The sequence below is a fragment of the Cryptosporidium andersoni genome, assembly GCF_001865355.1.
Source record: "Cryptosporidium andersoni isolate 30847 chromosome Unknown contig_28, whole genome shotgun sequence".
In the NCBI taxonomy this organism is placed as follows: Eukaryota; Apicomplexa; class Conoidasida; order Eucoccidiorida; family Cryptosporidiidae; genus Cryptosporidium; species Cryptosporidium andersoni.
In genome coordinates, this window is record NW_027122853.1 from 77,954 (window position 1) to 90,865 (window position 12,912).

Here is a 12,912-nt window from a genome sequence, read left to right on the forward strand (position 1 = left end):
AACCTCGACATCAATATATATTTAAGGTGGCTCTATTATTATATAGGATAGAATAATTGGATAATTACGAGAATCTTAAAGCTTTATTGGATGCTTTAGACAAATTATAATTTTAATTATGCGTAGTATTGGAACTACCAGAAAGACACTTTCATTCAATGGAAATTCAAATAACAATGGAACTTTAAATCTTTCTGAACGATTAAGTACTATACCTGGAAATAAGATATGTGCAGATTGTGGTGCTAAAACTCCTCGATGGGCATCTATCAATTTAGGAATACTCATTTGTATTGATTGTAGTGGAATCCACCGTCACTTAGGTGTACATATTTCAAAAGTTAAAAGTATATCACTAGATACATGGCAGAATGAGTGGATTGAACGTTGCAGTATTATTGGTAATGAATTATCTAATATGTATTATGAGTACAAGTTACCAACTGGATTTATGAGACCAAGCTGGAATAATCAACAACATAGTGTTGTTGAACAATGGATACGTGATAAATATGAATTTAAATTATATGTGCCAAAGAACTTAGAACCCCCAATATTACTACTAAATAAAAGCGAAGATCCACGTAAATTTATATCAGACTATTACTTAAATATACTAGATACAAAAAGTAATGATCAAGAGAAAAATAACACAATAGAAAATAAAAATAGGACAGAAAAATTAATTCCAATTAGTAAAAATGACTTAATAAACGAATTAAATTCAGATTTATTAGATATTGCAAATACAAGGGATATAAATATTATTCAAGAAAATATTAAAAACATCAAGCAAAACAACAATAATAATCCTTTAATGGAATTGAGTAATATTTTGTATGACCCTGATATCAATTCAACATGCACATCTTCAACTGAAAGTACTTCAAGGATAGCTAGAATAAAGACTGCTAAGCAGGCTATTGCAAAATTATATGATAATATATCTACTGATAATGTTAGTAATCTATTGGATTTATCAAATTTTAATAATTCTATTCATAATTGTCTGCAATCATTTGAAAGAACAGAATCATTTGAAGCTGAAGATTCTATAATAGATCAGTTAGATACTAGTCAAGTTAATTTGAATAATAACCAATCCAATAGTAATCTAGATAATGACATAATTACAAACAATTTGCAAACTAATCCTTGCAACACAGAAAATATTGACGTTCTACAGAATAAGGAGAAGAAGTGTCCATTTAGCTCATTTGATGCATTTTCTATAATGAAAGACTCTTTGTCAAAGTAATTAGCTTGAATCTCTATTCTAGACAAATTTAAATACATATGAAAATTCAAAATTTACTTTTATCTTTCTTCTTTCTCATCCTAAGATTATTATTTAAATGGTAATTTATTGATACACTTTAGATTAGTGATTAATTTACTTGTAATATTTCTATTTTTATATTAACACTTTAATTTGGTGGATTTTTCATTTTATTCTTTTTTTTTCTTTTTTTCTTTTTAAATAAATTATTCCCTAGCTAGCGCTAAGTTTTATTTGCATATTTTTCTAATATTACCTCATCTGCAGTCTAATCACAGTTCAATTATTTTGAACTTAATTAATATTTGTATGTCTAGTAAGTACTACAACTTCCTAAGTAAGATTTTTTGAGAATTTTAAAAATGAAAACAATTATACTATCTGGAGGATTTGGATCTCGCCTTCGCCCATTAACATTGAGCAAACCAAAGCCAATAATTGAACTCTGCAATATTCCATTAATAGAATTTCAAATATCTCAATTTGTAGGAGTGGGAGTGAAGAATATAATTCTAGCAGTAAATTATTTATCAGAAGAGCTTAGAGAACCTATTAAAGATATTGAGAAAAAATATGGGGTAAAAATTAGTGCTAGTATTGAAGAAAAGCCACTAGGAACAGCTGGTCCAATATTATTAGCCAAAAGGTTTATTGAAGATAATATTATTACAGATGAACCATTTTTTGTTTGTAACTCTGATATAGTTTGTAATTTTCCATTGGAGGAGATGCTAAATATGTATAATAAATTAAACTATGATCACCAAAGGAAATGTGAAGGTATAATTCTTGTTAAACAAGTAGAGGATCCATCCAAATATGGAGTAGTAGTTCATGATAAAGATACTGGTCTTGTTGAAGAATTTATTGAGAAACCACAGAAATATATTGGAAATTTTATTAATGCTGGATTATATATATTATCACCATCTATATTAAATTTAATTGAACCAAATATAGCAGTTTCAATAGAAAAAAATATATTTCCTAAAATAGCTGCTCGTAAATGCTTATATTGTTTAAGATTTTTGACTAATGAAATAAATATATGGGCTGATGTTGGAATCCCTGCAGATTTCCTTTATGGTACACAGTTATTTCTAAAATATCTCCAAAATATGGAGTATTATACGAAGAAAAGTTCAAAATTATCTTTATATAAGGAAGATAAATTAGATCCAATTGTGAATTGTGATGATTTGACAATACAAAAGAATAGAGAAGTGATAAAATCAGAAGTTATACCACAAGATTTTCTGAATTCTGATTACTTAAATTATTTCAAATTACTAGAAAGAATGATTAAGATGAATAAACTGGAACTTGCACAATCTAATAAAAGTTATAATATTATTGAAAATGTTATTATTCATCCAACATCACAAATTAGTAAGGATTGCTTAATTGGACCAAATGTTGTAATTGGGAAAGATTGTATTATTGGTAAAGGTGTTAGACTTGAAAATTGTATAATTTTTGATAAAACTATAATAGAAGATTTTTCTAAGATAAAATCTTCAATTATTGGTTGGAATTCAAGAATTGGGAAATGGGTAAGAATTAATGGGCTTTCTGTATTTGGTGAAGATGTTACTATTAATAATGAAGCATTTATAAACTCTGCAATTATACTTCCACACAAATCTATTAATAGTTCAATAATACAACCAGATATGATTATTTTGTAATTATCTCAGAATCATATATATTTATCTTTTTTGTTGTAATAAATTTTATATTTATTAAAAAGTGACTGAATAATATTCTTATTTAAAATAATAATTCTTTTTGAAGTTCATTAGATTCTATATTTTATATAGTTTATAAGAAAATTCCTTTACAAGTGTTTTTTTAAAATAAGGGAATGTTGTAATACACAATTATCTATTATTGTTAATTGAGAGTAGATTATTTTAAAAGCTTCCTTTGTATATTTATTTATATTAAAAAGAAAATTAGTTAAGTTGATACTTTTTTTATCTCAATTTTAGTATTTTTATACTATATTTCTTTATTAATTTTGAACCTATCTAAATACAAACTTTAATAACTCTAAATTGTACTAGTCGATTACCAATATCTCCTTTTTTTATTATCAAAGTAATGTTTGGAATGACTATTATTAAGTATTTTACAATAAATTTGAAAGCTCTAATATAATTATTTGAATCAAAATCAAGTATTGTACAATTAAATATTTCAATATTGTAACTTATAAATCCAATATATAATTTTAATTATAATAGAGTTATTATCTTATACAATATATAATAATCCTTAATTTCTACATTTATATTACCGAATTTACAACAAAAAGTGTCAAGTTTTTTAATATTTCATGATTGTAATGTTTTGAATAAAATTTTTAAGTGCACCATTACTGTGTAATGTGATTAATACATAATATTTCAGAACTTATATATATTCTATATACTTTTTAAAATCCAAATATGTAGTATATTAGATATAAATGTTTAAATAGAATCTAGTTTCAGTCTTGTCTTGTTCCTTTTTTTTCTACTTTGGGATATTACATAATATTTATTATTGAATAGATTCTTGAGCCAAAAATACCCGGGTTCTTTATAGTTTCTGAGCTAACATTTAAAAGAGAGCGCAATAAGAGGGGTATTTATTTGCCACATGGACCTGTGTAGGGTATTGTTCTGTTGAAAAAATAACTCCAAAATAACTTTTTCCTTAAATATGCTGAAAATAAAGAAAATTGCTGCAATTCTCCTTGCTATGTGTACTGCATGCATTGCTAGTACCGGTGTTTTGGATCCCATGCAACATGATATACAGATTTTGACTTCTTCAAATTTTGATACTATGCTTAGTAAACTTCGTAAAAATTATGTTGTCACTGTCTTTTTTTACAATTCCAATGATAAGGATAGTGTGAGTAATTTGTTGGATTGGTATAATACTGCTGCAAAAGAACTTAAGGGTATTATTAAAGTTACAGCTATAAATTGTACAGAATTTAAAAAATTTTGTGAGAAACAGGGTTATCTTGGTAAATTAATAATATATCCAGTTTTACCAATTCCAAATTTTGAATATATTGGTGATAAAAATGAGAAATCTTTTAAAAATCAAGTTTTAAGGTTTGTACCCAAAGATAAAGTTACTACCTTGAGTTCTGTAAATGATAAGGAAGCAAAGTTAGTGAAAATTGAAGAATTTTTAACTATACATATTTCAGTACCTAAAGTTTTAATATTTAGTGAAAAATCAACTCCTCCAGTTATAATACATGCACTAGCAAATGAGTTTGACAAGAAATTGTTATTTGGCTTTATCCCAAATTGCTCTACTAATGAAAATTCTATAAGTATTTCGAAAAAATATAAAATAAACAAATTTCCTCATATTATGGTATATAAAAGTGAATTTAAGAAACCTGAAGTTTACAAGGGTAAAATTGAATTTGTATCATTATTTGAATATTTAAATGTATATGCAGAGACTTTTGTGATGGGAGGTGGCTTTTCAGATCATGATGGATCACAAAGTGTATTGGCTAGACCATGGCTTGAACAAAGTATTCCTGAATTGACAGGGTTATCATATGGGGATATTTGTAGTAGGCATAAGACATTCTGTGTAATTTATCTTAAGAATGGAGAACTTACAAGTGATGAACAAACTATGCTAGAGGAATTAAAGGAATTATTTACACCTCATATATCTGGTAGAGGTATCAATTTTAGGTGGATGTGGATGGATGTTTCAATTGAAACTGAATTTTACAAATTATTTAAGGGGAGTGATGAACAAATTAAATTACCTTCAGCTGTAATCCTTGGAACAAACAAGAGATTGAAGTTTACTTTACTTCCAAAAGATCTTCAAGGAGAATTACAAATAGCCAATAAAGATACTATTAAAGATTTATTAGATAAGGTTATGGGTGGGGATGCTCGTTTTATTAACATCCCAGGACAGAAATTACCAACCTTTACAAAACGTGCAGCAAGTGGTTCTAGAATATCAAATAATAAAGATGAGTTATAATTAAAGAAGGTGGGATCTAAGTTACAAATCAATTTTTATTTATTACTAGATGATTTGTTTAGTAAAGTAGGAGGTTTTATGTATAAACCCTTAGCAATATTAATAGTGATAAAGTCTGAATTTACATAATTTTATGAGGGCTTGCTAATGTAACACCTGGTAATGTTATCTGAGTATTTGTATGTCTTATGTCGGTTAATATTAATTGACAATAATAATACTCGTCAACTCTTTCCATCGAGAACCCTAGTTGTCTAAGTACTTTTAATGCCCCAATATTTTCATCTAGAACATGGGCGGAAAGTACTTCAATACCTTCACTTTCAGCAACATCAACAGCCTTTGTAAGTAGAAATCTACCTATGCCTAAGCCTTGATATTTATTTATTACAACAATCCGGATATCAGCTCTGTTCGGTCTTGCAGGTAATTTATGCATTCTAACAATACCAAATATGCACTCATCTTCTGAAATAGCTACTAATGATATACTTCTGTCGTAATCTGCACAACATATGGCTATTAACCTTTGATGTGCAATTAAATCTGTAAATGACACATCTGGGACATATTGTTTTTTAATATTTTCTGTAGAAAGTTGTTTATGAAATTCTACCATTTTTGGTTCATCTGCTGCTTGAATAGGCCTAATTAGTAATGTATGATCGTTTACTGCAGATGATAGTGATTTGCTTGAAGTTTGTATTTTATATGTCCATATATACTCTTTTGGGTATGGCCTTACTACTAGTGGACTTGTATCTAATATTGACGAGCGTAGTATAAACCTTGCATCAAGTACACTAATGTTGTTTGGAAATAATGTATTAGTACTATGTTGGTCATTTTTAATACTAATACATAACGGATTTATATCACACTCTAACACATAGCACGATAGATCAACAACCATGTTACTAAACCTAGTAAGTATAAGTGCTAGCTCATCGATGCTTACATATGGGAATCGTTTTGAACTACATCCAAAAGCCTTGTATATTTTTGTTCTCATCATTAGATGCTTAGCTAGCGTATCATTTAATGGTGGTAATGCTATGGCAGTATCTTTAAGTATCTCGACATATATTCCACCTGTACCAAATAATATTAATGGACCCATTTGCAAATCTGTAATACTTCCAATTATTAGTTCCAATATTTGACCAGATAACATTGTCTCAATTGTAACTCCACTAAAAACTTCATCTTGATTTGTATATGATCCTGCTGAATAAGCATTGTATTTGATACTTTTATATGCTTCACGTAATTCATCATCACTTTTTATATTTAAGAATACACCACCTATATCTGATTTATGTGTAAATATATGTGAATATAGCTTGCATACAACAGGATAACCAATTTTCTGGGCTACTTTTATAGCTTCTTCTTCAGTAGTACATGTGAATGTTTCATTAACTGGTAGTCCATAAGCTTTCAAAATTTGTTTAGACTCTATCTCACCCAGGGTTAAAAGGCCTCTTGATAATGCTGATTTTATAAGTGATAATGCCGTTTCTTTTGCTTTTGGTAATAATGTTTTAACATCTTCTAAATGTGGAGTTTCATATACTTCCCTCAGGTGTTTTGCATGACACCATATAAGTGCAAATGTTTGAGCTGCTGTATCTGGATTACTTATCTCTGGGATTCCGCCTTTAACAAGAATTTCTTGTCCCATCGCAACCTCATTAGCTCCCATCCAAGAACAAATTACTGGTATCTTCTCTTTGATTTTATTTATTATTGGAATTATTAATTCCGCAACTTGGGTTGGGTTAGTTATATCCTGCGGAGAGAGAATTATAAGCAAGCCATCACCAACTTCTTCATTACCTAATATTTTTAAGATATTTACATAATCTTGTGGGGTAGCATCACCAAGTATATCAATTGGATTACACTTTGACCAACCAGGTGATGCAATTTGATCTATACGATCTATTATAGAATTTGGAAGTATTGATAGCTCACCACCACTTATATCTAGGGCATCAGCAGCTATCACTGCAGGTCCACCTGCATTAGTTAAAATTAATAGCTTTGGACCTTTTGGGTGTGGCATTTTGTTAAGTACTAATGCACAGTTAAATAATTCCTCAATAGTATCAACTACTAAAACTCCAATACGCTTCATTGCTGAAATAAAAGCATCATAATTCCCAACTAGTGATCCTGTATGAGAAGCAGCAGCTTTACAAGCTGCTCTACTTTTTCCAGCCTTTATTACAATAATAGGTTTAGATATAGCAATTTCCTTTGCTGCTGACAAAAATTTTCTTGCATTTCCAATAGATTCTATATACATGAGAATACTTTTAGTATTTGGGTCATGTCCGAGATAGTCCACTAGATCTCCCCAATCAATATCAGACATACTACCCACTGAAACAAAAGTTGAAAATCCAATCTTCACTTTTACAGCCCAATCTAAAACAGCAGCACATAAAGCTCCACTCTGAGAAAGAAATGCAGTTGTTCCCCTACATACCATGCAATTAACAAATGTTGCATTCAGGTTATATGCTACATTCATAAATCCTAAACAATTAGGCCCTAAAATTCTTATCCCATTCTTCTTGGCAATATCTAAAATTGCCTTTTCTCTATCAATACCTTCAGGTCCAGATTCTTTGAAACCTGATGATATAATTAAAATTGCTGGTACTTTTTTTTTTGCTGATTCTTGTACAATTCCCAATACAGTCTTAGCTGGTGTGACAATAACCACTAAATCTATTACGTCTGGGATATTAAGTAAAGAATCATAACATTTCTTACCAAAACACTCCTTTCTTGTTGGATTTACTGGATAAACTGTATAATTAAAATGTGAATCTTCAACAACATCTTCTAGATGCTGTTGTATCATATTTAAAAATAGTGCTCTCCCAACACTAAATTTTCTTTCTGTTGCACCTACTAAAGCTATTGTTCTTGGCTCAAACAAACAATTCATTGAAGATCTTTCATAATTTGAACATAAATAGCTTTGTAATGGGTCATAAACTTTAGCCATTTTATTTGTGGATTCTCAGTATCATAAATGCGTTAATGCAATTATATACTATTATACAATTTCATAAGAAAGTGTATGGACAGTATAGTTAATTTAAGAAAAAAAAATTAATATTTATAACTAACACTTTTGCGATACTTCTATACTCTAAAAGTAATGAATAATGCTTCTGCATGCAATGTAAATGTGGAATCACGTGTAAGATTACAAAGTGTAGAAAAAAAATGAATAATTTACCTGAATTACAATATAGATTTCTTTAACTGATCCCTAAAGAAATTACAAATATATAAAATATCAGAGAAGGGTAAATCCTCAAGTGATGAGGAAATATTATTTAAAATTGGATCCCAGTCACTATTAAAGGGGAAAAGTGATCTAAATAGCCACCAGAAACAAGTAAAACTAAAAAGAGAGCTAAAATTCGTTTTTTTTTGAAAAGGGTGCTTTGTAATATTTCTTAAAATTGATGCGGTTGAATTTATAAAGGATATTTTGACAAAATCACCAGTTGGGTCTTCTAAATCTGGTAACAGAGCTAGATAGGATCTCCAGGATAATTCTAGAATAAAAAAGGAAGGTTTTAGTATATATAAAAGTTCATCTAAGTCATTGACAAAAATCTTTAAACCAGAAATTTTCCATTCCCTAATATCTCCCAAAAATAAGTTGTGAAGATTCAACTGAAAGCTGTGAGATACAGATGAGATTAGAAAAAGTTTATCTGTATCAATAGAGAAGTATTCAGTAATAATATTGAGTACTTGATCCCAAAAACTATTTATATTTTTATATTTGATTACATAATGATCACAATTTCTATAATTAATAGTTATATTGTCATTAATAGGTACTGTTAAGAATAAAATATACCAATAAAATATGCAAAAATTTTGAATTATTTGGGTATTATAACAATCCTCACATTTTATTTTTTTAAATAATGGAAGGATCCACTTTGAAATTAAATTAGTTTGTATAGTTAAATTAGATAATTTTTCACTTGTTTTTTGTAGAATAGGATATCCAAAAATATCAAAAGCAAGATGTGTAATATTTTCAGCTATAGAACGTAAGATTAACCTTGAGTCTTCATAGTAAAAATTACACTGCTTTAGTATTGTTATAATAATACTAAATCTTTGTTCGAATGATAATACTTCAAATTTTGAATTTATTATCAATATTTGAATGATCAACACTGATATTTCTAAATTTGTACCATTGTTTATGTCTTCAATGACTTTATTTAAAAGAATTTTAATGAATTTAATTGGTATAATTGGCCACTCAGTAATTGTTGAAATTAGAGCTTTTTGATAAGAAAATGGGATACATGCTAAAGGTGTACTATTCATTCCAAATGATTTTGTATTGGATGATGAACCCACCAGGAAAGGTATGAGTCCCTTACAAACTTTGGTAGTTAGATCTTCAATTGGTAATTCGACTGGAACTTGACGTTTAATATATAGCTCAAGAATTCTAGATAATGCACATATTATATTTGTAGGTTTACTTTTAATGCTGGCTACAGATACTTGGTATAGTATATATATCATCTGGGGAATATTTGAAATCCATAATCGGACTATTTGTAATTCCATTTCTTTGTCATATTTGTAAAATGTTTTACTGTACAAATTACTTATACGTACTTCAAATAATGACATTATTACTTCAAATCCATACCAATGATTTAATGTATTATTTTCACAAGCAATATTGTCATTTAAAGTCTTAAAACCAATTTTATGCCCAATAATTGGCATTACTATTAGACTTTTAAAAATTGAAATTCGTGGATTATTATTCTCATCAATCCAATCCTCACATCTACCAGAATATCCCATTATCATGTAATGAAATATCCATTTAAGTTTATACAGCTGTATTGAAGGTATTATATTACTGTCAGAATCTATACTTAAAAAAATTTTATCCAAATCTCTATTTAATTCAAATTTCATAACTGAACTAAGTTCAATATCCACTTCTGAATTATTAGGTATGAACAATTTTTCAGAATCTAATAACTCCTTTAAGTCTAATATTATAGAAAGTATTGTTATTGAAATGCATTTAGCTGGAGAAAGTATACCACGAATTAATTCTTTGTCTATTTCACTCCTTATCATTATTTCTATACTTCTATTTAATATTATATTCACAATATTATTTGAAACAAAGGATTCACTATTTATCAATAATTCATCAAAATGTAGTGAATTTCTAATGAATATATTATATATTTGTAGACATTCAGTAGCCAATTTACATATAGTATCGATATCTGATTTCTCAATTAACTTTAATTGGTATAATAAAGATAAACGTAAGAGAAGGATCTTTTCAATTACGGATAGTGAGATAATCACTTTTTCATTAGGAATCTCACTTTCCAAAGTTTCATGCATAAGATTTATCTTCTTAATAATATCAACAATATTCTGCTTCAAATTATGTACCTCAATTATATGATTATATTGTAAAATACATGATAAGCTATCCAAGCATAAACAACCAAGGAATGTAAACAATGAATCCCTATCATGCGGAACACAAATTGGTATATTTGGAACTTCAGATATATTATAGCGGTGTTTTGACGAATTAAAATTAAATTCATTCTGACTCTTATTTGACTTAGAATAAAAATATGTACTTTGTCTCCTTAAATTAATAATATTGAATAAGATATTGACTATTGTTTCATATAAGTTTGCTAAACATTGTAAAATATTTTCATATTTATCAGATTTCAGCTTAATGTAAACTGCAGATTCAGAAGTTATCTCATATATCAACTCTCTAATTGTAAATATTGAAATATACATAAAATCTATAGATATTCCAAATGATGCTGATGATGCTATCTTACATACAAGTGGTGCCCACTCTAGGATTGATTCAAGGGAGTGAAACTTAAATTTATAACTACCTAAATTCAAAGATATAAAATCTTTCAAAAAATTTAAACCATCAATTCTAACATCGTTTCTAAAGTGGCATAGAGTTCCTCGGATTTGCATACATAGAAGAGAACTAAATGGAGATAATCTTGAAATTTTTTCACTGCATAATAATTTCAATATAAATTGTCGAACATATTTCCTTATACTTGAGTCATGATCTACCCAACAATTAGATGTTGATATCATAACTTTGTCCATATGTTCTTCAATAAGTTTTGGATATTTGTTGGTAATATCTATTAGAGAAGCAGCTGCTGCTCTTCTAGAATTATCATTATGATGTGTTAAACAGCTCAGACATTCATTCAAAAATAAAATTTTATTATTAGTATTATCTGTATCATTTGACTTCAAAATACTTTGCTTCAGAATTTGTACTTTCTTGCTCCTAATATTAGGGTTAGTCAAGTTCGTAGGAGTTGGTTTCTTATAGCCAATACGAAGCTTTGGTTTCTTGAAATCAGTAGACATTTTAACTACCATCTCATTATTATTTAGTAATAACTATCAATTCATTTAAAATTATTGTAAATATTATTTCCTAGTAGTCTAACTTTGACTTACCCTAATTTAGACCTACTAGGTATCGGATACAATAAAAAGACTATACCCGCCTAGTAGACAGACTTGTGTGGATGTTTAAAGTAGTGTTGTGCATCTTTATGTAAAACAAGACTATAATTAAATTTACCAAACCAAAACAAGCTAAAATATCATTATATTGTAAACATTAGAGATCTTAGTCATAATATTTCAAGAATTTTGTTATTATATCAAATTTAGATATTGCATACATTTATTTCCAAAAATAGGACATATTATAGTAAAAGTACCAGAGATATATACTTAAATTGAACATCTATCCTACAAATAAATTATTTACTATAACTAATTTATAAAGTAAGTTTAGAACTTTTATTATCTAGATTTGATCTACAGTTAATAGTTAGATATTTTAATTTTATATTTAAATCAAGATGTATGAATAGCAATAACTTAACAATTTAAATTTGATCAAATATTAACACTGATGAATTAACACTAAAGATATAATTAACACTTAATTTACATAAATTTTATAAATTAAATTCGTTAATAATATTTGCTAGTATTTTACAAGTGATTAACATATATTGTAATACAATATTATTTTTTTATTTTACATAAACATAATAAATATAACATAAGAAGTGAAATAATAATGGTATATCCTTTAAAAAATTATTTTTGTGTGTTATATAATAGATATAATAGTATAAATCCCAGTAGGATAGCTATTTAAAATACAACGAAATTTATATTTCCTACTATAAATTTTTCAAATAATAGTATGAAGATAAAACCTTTGTATATGTAGGATAAAATTAATTATTATATAATTTAAATACTTAATTTTTACCTTTTATATTATATTATTTTGAAATATAATCCATAACCAAATAAAATAGTTATATAGTGAGCTTTTAAATTATTTTACTTCTATAGGTACAAGCTATCAAATGCTAAAAAGATATCACAGACTTTTAATTTTTATCTCAAAGTTCAGATTTAAGTTTAATATTTAAAATAGTATTTGATCATTTTTATTAGCTAATTGAAATATGTTTGATGAGCTT

At 27.5% G+C, this 12,912-nt stretch overlaps 5 protein-coding genes across 5 annotated transcripts; 3 read left to right on the forward strand and 2 right to left on the reverse strand.

The window, feature by feature from the left end:
- Positions 1–118: 118 nt before the first annotated feature.
- On the forward strand, positions 119–1,258 carry cand_010950 (uncharacterized protein; the record flags this gene model as incomplete). Its single annotated transcript, XM_067211334.1, has 1 exon — positions 119–1,258. The coding sequence occupies one exon, from the start codon at positions 119–121 to the stop codon at positions 1,256–1,258; it is 1,140 nt and encodes a 379-aa protein (XP_067068183.1).
- Positions 1,259–1,641: 383 nt separating this feature from the next.
- Positions 1,642–2,967, forward strand: cand_010940 (nucleotidyl transferase family protein; the record flags this gene model as incomplete). Its single annotated transcript, XM_067211333.1, has 1 exon — positions 1,642–2,967. The coding sequence occupies one exon, from the start codon at positions 1,642–1,644 to the stop codon at positions 2,965–2,967; it is 1,326 nt and encodes a 441-aa protein (XP_067068182.1).
- A 1,018-nt stretch (positions 2,968–3,985) lies between these two features.
- On the forward strand, positions 3,986–5,299 carry cand_010930 (uncharacterized protein; the record flags this gene model as incomplete). The annotated part of the gene is made up of 1 exon (XM_067211332.1): positions 3,986–5,299. One exon carries the CDS (start codon positions 3,986–3,988, stop codon positions 5,297–5,299), a length of 1,314 nt encoding a protein of 437 aa, XP_067068181.1.
- Positions 5,300–5,420: 121 nt separating this feature from the next.
- cand_010920 (acetyl-synthetase) lies at positions 5,421–8,321 on the reverse strand (the record flags this gene model as incomplete). The annotated part of the gene is made up of 1 exon (XM_067211331.1): positions 5,421–8,321. One exon carries the CDS (start codon positions 8,319–8,321, stop codon positions 5,421–5,423), a length of 2,901 nt encoding a protein of 966 aa, XP_067068180.1.
- Positions 8,322–8,563: 242 nt separating this feature from the next.
- On the reverse strand, positions 8,564–11,779 carry cand_010910 (uncharacterized protein; the record flags this gene model as incomplete). The annotated part of the gene is made up of 1 exon (XM_067211330.1): positions 8,564–11,779. The coding sequence occupies one exon, from the start codon at positions 11,777–11,779 to the stop codon at positions 8,564–8,566; it is 3,216 nt and encodes a 1,071-aa protein (XP_067068179.1).
- Positions 11,780–12,912: the final 1,133 nt, after the last annotated feature.